At 51.6% G+C, this 11,512-nt stretch overlaps 1 protein-coding gene and 1 long non-coding RNA gene across 3 annotated transcripts in view; both read right to left on the reverse strand.

Moving 5' to 3' along the window:
* Window positions 1-8,799, reverse strand: part of LOC128149891 (cullin-9-like) — a 36,131-nt gene extending 27,332 nt beyond the window's left edge. The window contains exons 1-5 of one of the 2 annotated variants that reach the window (XR_008237888.1): window positions 8,738-8,796; window positions 7,761-7,822; window positions 5,950-6,558; window positions 4,974-5,128; window positions 4,071-4,604 (exon numbers count right to left, since the gene is read on the reverse strand). Coding sequence is in view for 1 of the 2 variants with exons in the window: in XM_052805438.1 (XP_052661398.1) it covers window positions 4,071-4,604; window positions 4,974-5,128; window positions 5,950-6,544 (1,284 nt within the window). In the remaining variant the exon portion in view is untranslated. Of the gene's footprint in view, window positions 1-4,070; window positions 4,605-4,973; window positions 5,129-5,949; window positions 6,559-7,760; window positions 7,823-8,737 lie in introns of both variants that reach the window. The other variant, XM_052805438.1, reaches the window with a different exon arrangement.
* Window positions 8,800-9,285: 486 nt separating this feature from the next.
* On the reverse strand, window positions 9,286-11,425 carry LOC128150333 (uncharacterized). Its single transcript, XR_008238027.1, has 3 exons — window positions 11,214-11,425; window positions 11,157-11,183; window positions 9,286-9,473 (listed from the first exon to the last, which is right to left on the reverse strand). It is a non-coding gene; the product is annotated as an uncharacterized LOC128150333 (long non-coding RNA).
* Window positions 11,426-11,512: the final 87 nt, after the last annotated feature.

Raw genomic sequence — 11,512 nt, forward strand, 5'->3', positions numbered from 1 at the left:
TGAGGCTTTTCAGCTATTGATTTTTGAATATCAGCAACACAGAGCTTTGCACTGGCATAGCACTTAAGTCTATTTGCAGGCCATCTAAAGCCACAGGAATCAGCTTGAAGTAGCTTCGTGGTTTAACCCAGCAGGCAGCTAAACACCACACAGCCGTTCGCTCACTCACCCCCGCCCCCAGTGGGATGGGGGAGAAAATTGGAAAAAAAAGTAAAAGCCTTTGAGCATAGGCTGAAGAGGCACCTGAAGTACAGCTATGACCAACTCAAGTGGCCTCAGACTCCTTATTTATCATCTGCAAAACCAAAGTATGCACTTTTGCAAATTACTTGGGGGAGAGAAAACAAAACAAAACAACAAAAAACCCCCCCCCAAACCCACAATTGCACACACTAACATGTGTGCAGTGGTTACAGTTTCTCATTGTACTGGTTACTATCTCAATTTAATAACAATTTCATGAACTGAATTATAGCCCTGTTTGCAGCCAACACAATGCTGGACTGAGCAGAGGACACGAGCAGACAGAGCCCTCTATCTATGGATGACAGCCAGCTAAAGCTTGATTTTTAAGAGAACAGAAATTGTGCCTCTAGCTGCAGTGTTTGGGAAGCTTAAAAGCATGGCCAAAGCACAAGATCAGCAGACAGCCTGCAGAAATAACCATACATAGATTAGAGTGACGCACAAAGCCCACCAGCTCCCCACTGCATAGTCAAAACAAAGTCTCAGCTCTCACTGAACGTGCCCAGCCTTCAGGACTGAAAAGAAAGTCTCAAGAAAAAGGTCTAAGCAGGATCAAACACCTCCCTGTGCCCACAAAAAGGCCGGAACAGCACTCAAGTGCTCTCTCACCTCCAGGCTCGAGTCCAAGCCCTGCTGCTCCAGCACTGACCCATACACTAGCAGGATGTTCTGAGAGTGGCAAGAGCTGAATGCCTTAGGCCAAGAATCAGAGATCAAGCCAACAAAGGGAACCTCGTGGTCGGCGTTTACAGGCTGCCCGATCAAGGCGAGCCTCATGACAAAGCCTTCTTGCTCCAGCTACAGGAGGGATTGCGCTGGCAGGGTCTCATCCTCCTGGGGGACTTCAATCACCCTGACATCTGCTGGAAAAGTAGCACGGTGAGCTGCAGACAGTCCAGGAGACTCCTGGAGTGCATCGAGGATAACTTCTTAGGGCAGGTAATAGACAGCCCTACCAGAGGGGATGCGTTACTGGACCTGTTTTTCACCAACGCAAATGAGCTAATCACAGACACTAAGATTGGAGGCTGCCTGGGCTGCAGCGATCATACACTGGTGGAGTTCACAGTCCCGAGGGATATGGGACAGGCAAAGAGTAAAGTCAGGACCCCGAATTTTGGGAAAGCAAATTTCCAGCTGTTCAAGAAGTTCATCAGTGGGACTCCCTGGAAAACTGCACTCAGGGACAAGGGAGCAGAACAGAGCTGGAAGATCTTTAAGGACGCTTTCCGTAGATCACAAGACCTCTTGATCCCCATGTGTAAGAAATCAGGAAAGGAAGGCAACAGACCAGCATGGATGAGTCATGACCTGCTGGTCTAACTAAAGGGCAAGAAGGAAATGGAAGGCACACGCAGTGGAAGCAGGGACAGGTATCCTGGGAAGAGTACAGGGACATCGCCTGATGGTGTAGAGATGGGGTCAAGAAGGCCAAGGCGCAGCTGGAGCTGAACTTGGCAAGGGACACAAAGATTAATAAGAAGGGCTTCTGTAGGTATGTCAGCCAGAAAAGAAAGGTCAAAGAAAGCGTACCCCCTGACGAACAAGACTGGCAAACTGGTAACAACAGAGGAGGGGAAGGCTGAGATACTCAACAACTTTTTTACCTCGGTCTTCACTGGCAATCTCTCTTCCCACACCTCTCCAGTGGATGGACCTCAAGGCAGGGACTGGGAGAGCAAAGTCCCTCCCACTGTAAGAGAAGAACTGGTTTGAGGCCACCTGAGGAACCTGAATATACAGAAGTCTATGAGACCCAACAAGATGCATCCCAGAGTCCTGAAGGAATTGGCTGATTGCCACTCTTCGTGATATTTGAAAAGTCATGGCAGTCAGCTGAAGTCCCTGCTGACTGGAAAAAGGGAAACATTGCACTCGTTTTTAAAAAGGGTAGAAAGGAGGACCCTGGGAACTACCAACTTGTCAGCCTCACTTCTGTGCCTGGGAAAATCATGGAACAGATCCTCCTGGGAGCTATGCTAAGGCACATGGAGGACAGGGAGGCGATTTGAGCCAACCAGCACAGCTTTACCAAGGGCAAGTCTTGCCTGACCAACCTAGTGGCCTTCTATAATGGAGTGACTACATCAATGGACAAGGGAAGAGCTACGAATGACATCTATCTGGATCTTCTGTAAGGCCTCTGACATGGTTCCCCACAACATCCTTCTCTAAATTGGAGAGAGATGGATTTGATGGATGGACTATTCACAGGATAAGGAATTGGCTGTATGGTCACATCCAGAGAGTAGTGGTCAACGGCTCAGTGTCCGGATGGAGATCAGTGACGAGTGGTGTCCCTCAGGGGTCTGTATTGGGACAGTACTGTTTAATACCTTCATCAATGACATAAACAGTGGGATCGAGTGCACGCTCAGCAAGTGTGCAGATGACACCAAGCTGAGTGGTGCAGTTGACAGGCCTGAGGGACAGGAGGGACCTGGACAAGCTCAAGAAGTGGGCCCATGTGAACCTCATGAGGTTCAACAAGGCCAAGTGCAAGGTCCTGCACCTGGGTCAGGGCAACCCCCAGTATAAAATACAGGCTGGGGGATGAAGGGATTGAGCGCAGTCCTGCCAAGAAGGACATGGGGGTACCGGTGGATGAAAAACTAGACAGGAGCCGGCAACGTGCGCTTGCAGCCCAGAAAGCCAACTGTATCCTAGGCTGCACAAAAAGAAGCGTGGCCAGCCGGTCAAGGGAAGTGATTCTCCCCCTCTAGAGGGCTGGAACACATCTGCTATGAGGAAAGGCTGAGAGACTTGGGGTTTGTTCAGCCTGGAGAAGAGAAGGCTCTGGGGAGAACTTTTAGCGGCCTTTCAATACTTAAAGGGGGCTTACGAGAAAGATGGGGACAGACTTTTTAGTAGGGACTGTTGCGATAGGACAAGGGGTAATGGCTTTAAACTGAAAGAGGGTAGATTTAGATTGGACATAAGGAAGAAATTCTTTGCGATGAGGGTGGTGAAACACTGGAACAGGCTGCCCAGAGAGGTGGTAGATGCCCCATCCCTGGAAACATTCATGGTCAGGTTGGACAGGGCTCTGAGCAACCTGATCTAGTTGAAGTTGTCCCTGCTCATTGCAGAGGGAGTTGGACCAGATGAACTTTAAAGGTCCCTTCCAACCTAAACTATTCTATGATTCCTCCCCCTCCTCAAATATTGAGGCCTTTTCCCTGATCTCTGGCACAAACCTAGCAACTCAACTGTAAATACGTAGCTCTAACAGCTCTTTTCAACACAAACTCTCATTTAAGGTCAGCTCACCCAAAGGGCATTTTTAAAGGGGAAACAGATCCCGGCATACAGTCGCAGATCAAAAGATCACCCAAAGGGCATTTTTAAAGGGAAACAGATCCCGGCATACAGTCGCAGATCAAAAGAAACAGCTACGTAGGCTGTGTCCAACCCAGTGAGAACAACAGTATGCCATAAGTACTGTCACTCACATACCAAGGCTTAAGACCTTCAAGCACCTTTTGCTGTGTTACTCGTTTGCGCCAGCTAGCCTGTTCCCAAACCACCCTCAAGATCAAACCAGGGCTAGGGACTGTTCCTGGGATGCAGGATATAGCCATCCATTTTAGAGGCTAAGAAATCTTAGCAGGACAACCCATACTAAATCAGACTAGCTTTCCTCAGGACCCACACTTCCAGCTCTGAAAGGTGACTTCTTTGCTAGGACAGATGTAGACAGTGTCCTAATTATGATACGCCTCTTGTCAAATTTCCTGCACATGAAGACATCATTAGGAAATCATCAGTCACCCCTGTCACTCCCCTCTGCCATCCCAGCCAGACTACTTCCACTAGTGACCTACCTGCACTGTGTGCATGCTATTAGTGCTCTGAAGAAACTCGCCTTCCTCCCCAGCTCTAACATCACCACAGTCCTCCAGCAAGCGCACCCTCATGCCGCGCACCAGGTTTGCCTGCAAGTACTCCACATAGCCACTGCGGTCTGCGAAGTCTGACGGGGTTAGGAAGGCATGACCCTGCTTTTTGTGGGGATCATGATTTGAAGTGAGCACAGGCATTTGGGCAGCAGTGCAGGCTGGGGTCTTGGGGTGGAAGATGGAGTGGGTGGTGCGAGGCCGTAGCTCCTGTTGGGGCAGCGGCTCTGGCTTGTGGCCGTGGTCCCAGCCCATCACGTGCACCAGCTCCAAGATGAGGTTTGCCATAGCCATGCTGAACTCAAACTCCTGCTTCACACGGCTCCTCTCCTCAGCGAGCGGGCCGGGCACAACGCAGTCCTGCTGCTCCCCTCCCTGCTCCACGCCGCTGCTGAGCTTGTCCATCAGAGAAGTGACACGCAGGTAGCGCTTCACCAGAACAAACAGCAGCTTCCCGGGGATCTGCAACAAGCACGGCTGTCAGAATTGAGCCTGCAGAGCCCCTCCAGCCCCCGGCTCTCTCGGAGCCACCAGCTCACCCACAGTCAGGCTCCCACGATAGCTCCAGACCAGCAGGCAGCAGCAGAGACCTCTCAGCCCACCCTCATCTCCCTGCTCAGAGACAAGGCTCTCCATGTGCCCCTCCACCACCCCCCAGCCTCAAGCCAGGCCCAGATCCTGTGCCAGCTCTCCCCACGCCCAGTCCTGCTCAGCTGCCCACTACCGACTACCCTCCTGTCCCAAACAACGACACCAGCTCTGGCCCCCTCACTCCCAGCCCTCCTGACCCCTAAAACCCACAGGCCCAGGGCTGGCAGGACCTGCCGCTACCTGGGGAAGGTGAATCCCCTCAAAGGACATGCAGTGCTCTTCAGAAGACATCATCTCAGCAAACAGCTCCAGCAAGGTGTAACGACTGTCAAAGTCCATGTGCTGCTCAATGCCATCCTGCTGGCTCAGGGACAGCAGGACATAGGCCCGGCTCCCTGTGACAACAACAGAAATTCTTCAGGCCTCGCAAAGATAACCCTCACCCCACCCTGCCTGCACGATACAGACATGCAGGCAAGGAACAGCTTTGCTGCTCACTGTCACCTAGAACCACGTTCCGTCCTTTAATCTGGGTTGGCAACATTTTGCTCCACTGAATGACACCGCGTTTTTTCCACCCCTAAAGCTGCGAGATTCCCCCAAAGCAGCAGCCCCAAATAAATGACTCCAGAATAGGGTTCCAGGGGAGAAAGAAGTTAAGTTTTAACCTGAGTCAGCCCCCCATCTGCCCCACTGGAGAGCCACGTGAGCTCGGGCACTAGGACAGGGAAAGCCAGATCTCTTGTGGGACACACCACCACTAGCAACCTTCCAGGTGCACCCAAGCCTCATCGGGCACTTCTGAGCCACGGCAGCTCCTCTCAAATGAGAGGACTGGGAAAGGACCAGCCTCCACCCACCAGGGCCTAAGGAAAGGCTCCCTGCCAAGAACAGGCCAGAGCCTTTCCGATTGAAAGCATGCAGCAGAGACACCCCGACACTCTGCCAAGCCCCTTGGCATAAGTCCTCCTAACAGTTAATCAGCATCCCAGCTCAGGAAGCTGTCAGGGGAAAGAGTTCCCAAGTCTTAAAGCACCCCAGACAACTATGACCGAGGAGCCCCCTGGAAGCTCCAGTATGATCCTTCCCCTTTTGCCAACAAGCCCCAGGACACACTGCTTCCCAGGCATCCCACGCCTACAAAAGGACTGGCACCCCTCAGCTGCCCAGCAGCACCTCCTCAGCTGCACTGAGCAGCAGCAGCAGCAGCCCCCACCTGCATCGTGCGAAGCCAGGGCCCTCAGCATCTTGCCGGCACTGCGGCGGATTTGCTTCTCCTTGTGGCACAGCATCTTCATCAGCAAGTCGAGGGCTCCCGTCTCCTTGAAGGCGCCCGCCAGCGAGCCAATGCTGGCGTACGCGCTCAGCACGTGGATGGTGTTGAGGATGGAGGACTCCGGGGCCCCGGTCTCGGCCATCTGCCGGCCAGCTCGCTGCGCCAGGCTCCTGACATCAGCCTTCATCTCCAGCAGCGAGGCTTCATCCAGCGGGACATCTGCAGCGAACGGGCTGGCTGCCTTCTCCTCTTTCACCCACTGCCCTTCCAGCTTCCTCTTGCCCAGCAGCGCCGGGCAGCTGGCACAGACCTCTTCTGCAGACATCCACATCGAGATGTTCTCCGGCTTGGTCTCTGCAGAGGAGGCACTGCTGCCTTCCACTGCTCTCTCCTCCAAGCTGACGATACTCCACTGGATCAGGTACTCGGGCTGGCCGTCGTAGCCTCGCCGCTGCCGGAGCAGCTCCTCCGGGTAGGCCTGCAGTTTGGCTCCCAGGTGCACAAGCAGGTTGCCATTATGCCTCTCATTCACCATGGCAGGAAACGTGCCTGCAGAGACAGAGGGGGAAGCAGAGGCAAGCTTTTATTTTGGAGCTGCATGCCAGGGAAAGCGTGAGCAAGCACCTCAGTTGCTTGACAGTAGAAGTGGCTGAGGCACAGCTTTTGATCTTGTGATCCTGCACCCAGGATAAAGCTCTGTAGAAAACTCCATTTTGCAGAAGCTCACATCCCCCCTCCAAGAAAATGAGCCAGTGTTTCATATACAAACCCCGTTCCCAGCATTACTGGCACACACAGAAAGAAGTTTTCCTCAAAAATCCCAAGGCAAAATGGGCCCATTCAAATCCTCTTACAAGACAGCAAATAATGACATGAGACCTGGGTCTTGTTCTCATCCCTGCCACTGTCCACAGTTGTCCAACAACTGTCGTGTTGTGACACGTCCCTGCGCAAGTTGCTGCTTTTGCCCTTCTATCTTCCCTCTTGTTTATTTACCATTTATATCTGTTTAGACTGCAAGTTTACCTAGAGCTCAAGGCTCTCTCACTGTGGAGCTGGACCTAACTCGAGTCACCAGGCCCTGAAGAAAATCACCAGTGTTTTCTCAGATCAAGTTCTTATACATCAGATCAGGTCACTGTCTAAAAGCCACTCAGTCTTTCCTCCTTGGCCTCGTCTCAGATATGCTTCACCTTTACAATGTTTAGTCAATGGGCAAATTCAACAAAAGGCAAAGATTGCTGCTCTCTGCTGCCTGATTGTTCTGCGTACCTTAGGACTACAAAGAAGCAACCATGACACTTCTCTGCTTTCATCTATGCAGAGAGGAGCACGAAATAATTTGCAGTCTAAGACTGAGCGCCCGCAATCAGCTGGCCAACTGTAGACAGTACCACACACAACGGCCGGACTTCACTACTACAAAGGATGCCAGATCAGAGTCTGATAAGATGGTTCTCAGAGGTGCTCCAGCAGGTGGTAGTGGAAACACACAAACAGGCCCTTTTGTTGTCACTTACACATCCTAGCAAGAGAATCAGTGAAGCAACGTGCTGTTCAGCTGATGGCAACACAAGTCATTCTTAAAAAAGAAGCTAACATACATAGGAAATAGTCAATCCACGTACAACCAAAGAATATACTGACGTACAACCAAAGACTATACTGACCATCAAAGACCATGATAGGCACATTAAAGATGCTTCCCAGGTGCAGAGAGAAGCCTGAACTCTTGAGAAATTCATACCTACCTTCAGTTGTGCCTTCCTTGGAGTTTGCAGGCAAGCCAGCTGGGAATCTTCGTGCAGTCTCTCTGTAATAAAAGGACCAAGTTACTCTCCTGTGCTTTATAACAGTGTTTACAGGCCACACCATAAGCCAAACAATTGTTTTCCCTAACTGTGCTTGTACAGCACACAAAAAAAACCTACCCCAAGAGGCTCACATAAAATAAGAATCATAGGAAAACAAAAGTCTCTGTGAAGCGTTGTTTCATTTGATAACTTCACCCTGTCCCCACATCATGGCATTTAGCATGAAAAAACCTCTTTAGAGCTGAGCTATCGGAAGGGACCCAAAAGGATTTGTAGCTAGGTGGGGTAGAATTTGGATTTAGGGCATCTGAAGAAGCAGCTGCAATGCGTGCGACGAACGAGGCACACCGAGCCTACGACAACCCACAGCTACATTGTTAGACTGCTTAAATACACACCCTACGGCAAGTTTCAGAATTATGCCAAATGAACATGCCACCTCCGGTCCCGAGTCCGTAAAGCAGCACGGCACCCGGTTCAGAAGCACGGCCCTGTGCACAGGCAGGCGGAGCAGAGCATCCCAGAGCATCCCACCCCATCCCATCCCAGTCCCGGGACAGCAAGGCCGGCGGCCTGCCTGCACAGCGAAACGAGCGGGGCCGCTAAAAACGGTTTATCCTCAGCAATGGCCGCTGCAGAAAAGACGACGGTTTTTCTTCCAGGCCGTTCCAGACGCCTCAGCGAGCCCTGCTTCTGCCCCGCGGCTCTCGGCTCACCCCTGCCCCAGCAGCCACAGCTCGGCCCGCAGCGGGGCAGGGGACAACGGGGCCCGGCCCCGGTGCGCAGTGGGGGGCGGTTCATCCCCCGGATCTCCACCGAGACGGGGTAAAAGGAGGCTCCCCCTCACACCCCGACCCCGTTCCCGGCCCCTACGACCACCGGGAAAGGACCAGAATCAGCACCGCGACCCGCACCTGCCGCCACCGCCGCCGCTACAGATCCCCACTTCCGCATCCCGGGCACGCACGGGCACGCAAACCACGCCCACTACGGGTGGCGGCGAGGGCTAGAAGACCTCGCGGGAGGGGCGGGCTGCGCGCCTGCGCTCTCCGCGCATGCGCTCTCCTGGTTTTACCGGCCCACGGCGCCGGTCCCTTCCGTGGGCCCGAGCGTTTCGATCGGTGTCACCGGGTGGGACCAGGCCGGGCCGCGGGTCGCAGCTCCCGGTATCGACAAGAGCCGGTCCTGCGGCCTGGGGCTGGCTCCCGGGAGCGTTGAGGGGAGTTGCGGCCTGTTTGTGGTAGCGCGGGCCAAGCGTGTGTGACAGGGCTTCTGTGTCCCCCCCCCCCCCGTGGTGTCTGAACACCGGGGATAGGAGTGAGGGACAGAAAAATGAGAAAAAATACCTTCTGATCCCCCTCGGCCTTACTAGAAAGGAGAAAATAATTGAGGTTGGGAGCTGAAGGCGACACCTGCGCGAGCTCCAGATGCTGGTGTTACACCCCGTGCTGGTGTGGTTTCCTCTGGTGATTAATTAACTCTGTTAAAGACTGGGGTAGGCAAAAGGAAGGCTAAAAGCCCATCATGTCAGCATTAACGTTATTGCAAATGCGGTGTTAACCAAAAATGACTGCAGCAACTTTTTCAGGTCCGGGGTTTTGGGGTGATTTCAGGCTCGCACCCCACCTTCCGTCCGCCTGGTTCGGCTCGCTTCAGTGAGAACTGCGCTCGCTCTCGGCAGGTTTTGGGTTGTAAGGCTGCCCGGGTTTCAGTGTTGCTAGAGAGGCAATTGAAGCCAGTTGCACCCGAGTTTGGCCTGTTCCCAGTTCCTTTCCAGCTTTGGTGTTATGCTGATCTGTAATGCCCACACCATAAAAACTAAATTTTTCTCCTTTGCCCATATTTCCCTTCCTCAAGAAGCCTCAAAGCAGTTAGCTACAATCTAGTAGGTGCAGGTTTCTGTTGGTCTGTTGACATTTGTTTTAAATTACAAACAAACGTTAAAATCAAAGGCTAAATGGACGAGAGTCTGCTTTCTTAACTTGGTCCTGGAGCAGCTTCATGTACGTGCCCAACTTCATTTCTACCCTCGGTACCAATGCAACTGATTAGACAATTTCCATGTTTTACACTAGCAATCAGGAATTAATACAAACAACATAACTGCAATTAACTATAGGCTGGATAAATCAGTGCAGTGCTGCATCAGTCTGTGCAGACCATCCCCTAAAGCTGTGGCACCAATGGTGGACTGTAAATGTTTGTGTTTCCAAGACAGCCTCTTGATTTCTCCCGTCAGTAGGTGTAACCTCTGCTGATGCTGTTGACGCTCTCTTTCCAGAATCCCGTGGATGCTCTTGAAATCTCTGTGTGTTCAATTAACATGTCATTTTCCTTCCCCGTTAACTCCCAAGGCATTGTTAAAATTCAGAGGATCGAACCGGTATTTAGTTATATCATGCTTTGCCTTTACAAGGCCCTTCACCTCCTGTAGAGATAAACGCAGTACATTTGCACTAATGAAGGGGAAAATAACTTCCTAAATGCCACACGACTACATAAAAGCTGACACCACACACACAACCATTGCTATTTTCCTCTGCTCTTGGCAGCTGTTATTTTGTGCATGTACTGCACCCGCAACGCTCGTGTGTTTAATGTCACAAACATGAGGTGGTGATAATGCTCTGCAGTGGGCAATGCAGCCTGGCTGCTAACGTCAGCTGGCAACATCCCACAGCCAAAACTGTCACCAACAATAAATGGAAACGACTGGATAGGACACAGGCATCTTGTTTGTGACACTGAAAGGTTTTCTGTGGTATTCATATGCCCTGTTTATGTCTTGGCTCTGACAGTCTTGATGCCATTCTTAGACATTTATCCTAAAAATAAAGATTATGTGTGCGGTATCTTGCTCCATGTTAGGAGTTTTATATGTCATACATGATGCCTGTGCACAAGTAACATGGGATTACTTGTCCTGAGAGGGTTTTGTGGTGCTGAACCACGAGACCTATCTGTGTAGGCACGCCGAACGTGGGGCTGGCTGTGGTGTAACCCGTAAAAGCGAAGCAGCTCCCTTCCCAATGGGGAAGCGAGCCGTTTCAGCTGTGTTTTGCTCCTAAGCACTTTCTGTACAATCTTCTCCTCTCTGGCTACACTGAGATCTATCTTCTCCAAATCGCACTGTGAGGAATAGTGCAGTCCTTCCACCACACCGACTCTTACCAGTGCTAAGCTTTCCTTACATTATACTGGTACCTACCTGCTCCAGGACCTGATGCTATGTAGAGGCTAGGAGTTGGATTTTTAGCTGGCATACTGCTGACTCAGCAGCACTGATGACTAATAAGCCTGTCTCCCTTTGGTTTCTTTCCTACCTTTAGGCACTTTAGTGAGCCCTCATGTGCCCCTGACCTGGCTTCTAGGGCCCTACAGACCTTTGACCTGACTTCTAGGGGCCTACAGACCTTTGACCTGACTTTAAGTAATGTCTCTCCAGTTTGGACTTTGAATATTGCCGTATCTCCTCATAGCAGTTTTCTGCAGGGAATTTAACAGTCTTGGTGTTGGGCCTCATAAAGACAACAGTTAGTTAAGCTCCATCCTTAAAGACATCAGGTGTCCAAAAGTAATGGACTTGGAAGAGGGAAGGGGAAACAATCTCATTTTCATTTGAGACTTGGATCAGATGCCTGTCAATGTCAGAGGAAGCTGTTCTGCCTGCTGCCTTTCAACCGGTTTAT

This window comes from Harpia harpyja, chromosome 13 (assembly GCF_026419915.1).
Source record: "Harpia harpyja isolate bHarHar1 chromosome 13, bHarHar1 primary haplotype, whole genome shotgun sequence".
Lineage (NCBI taxonomy): Eukaryota > Metazoa > Chordata > Aves > Accipitriformes > Accipitridae > Harpia > Harpia harpyja.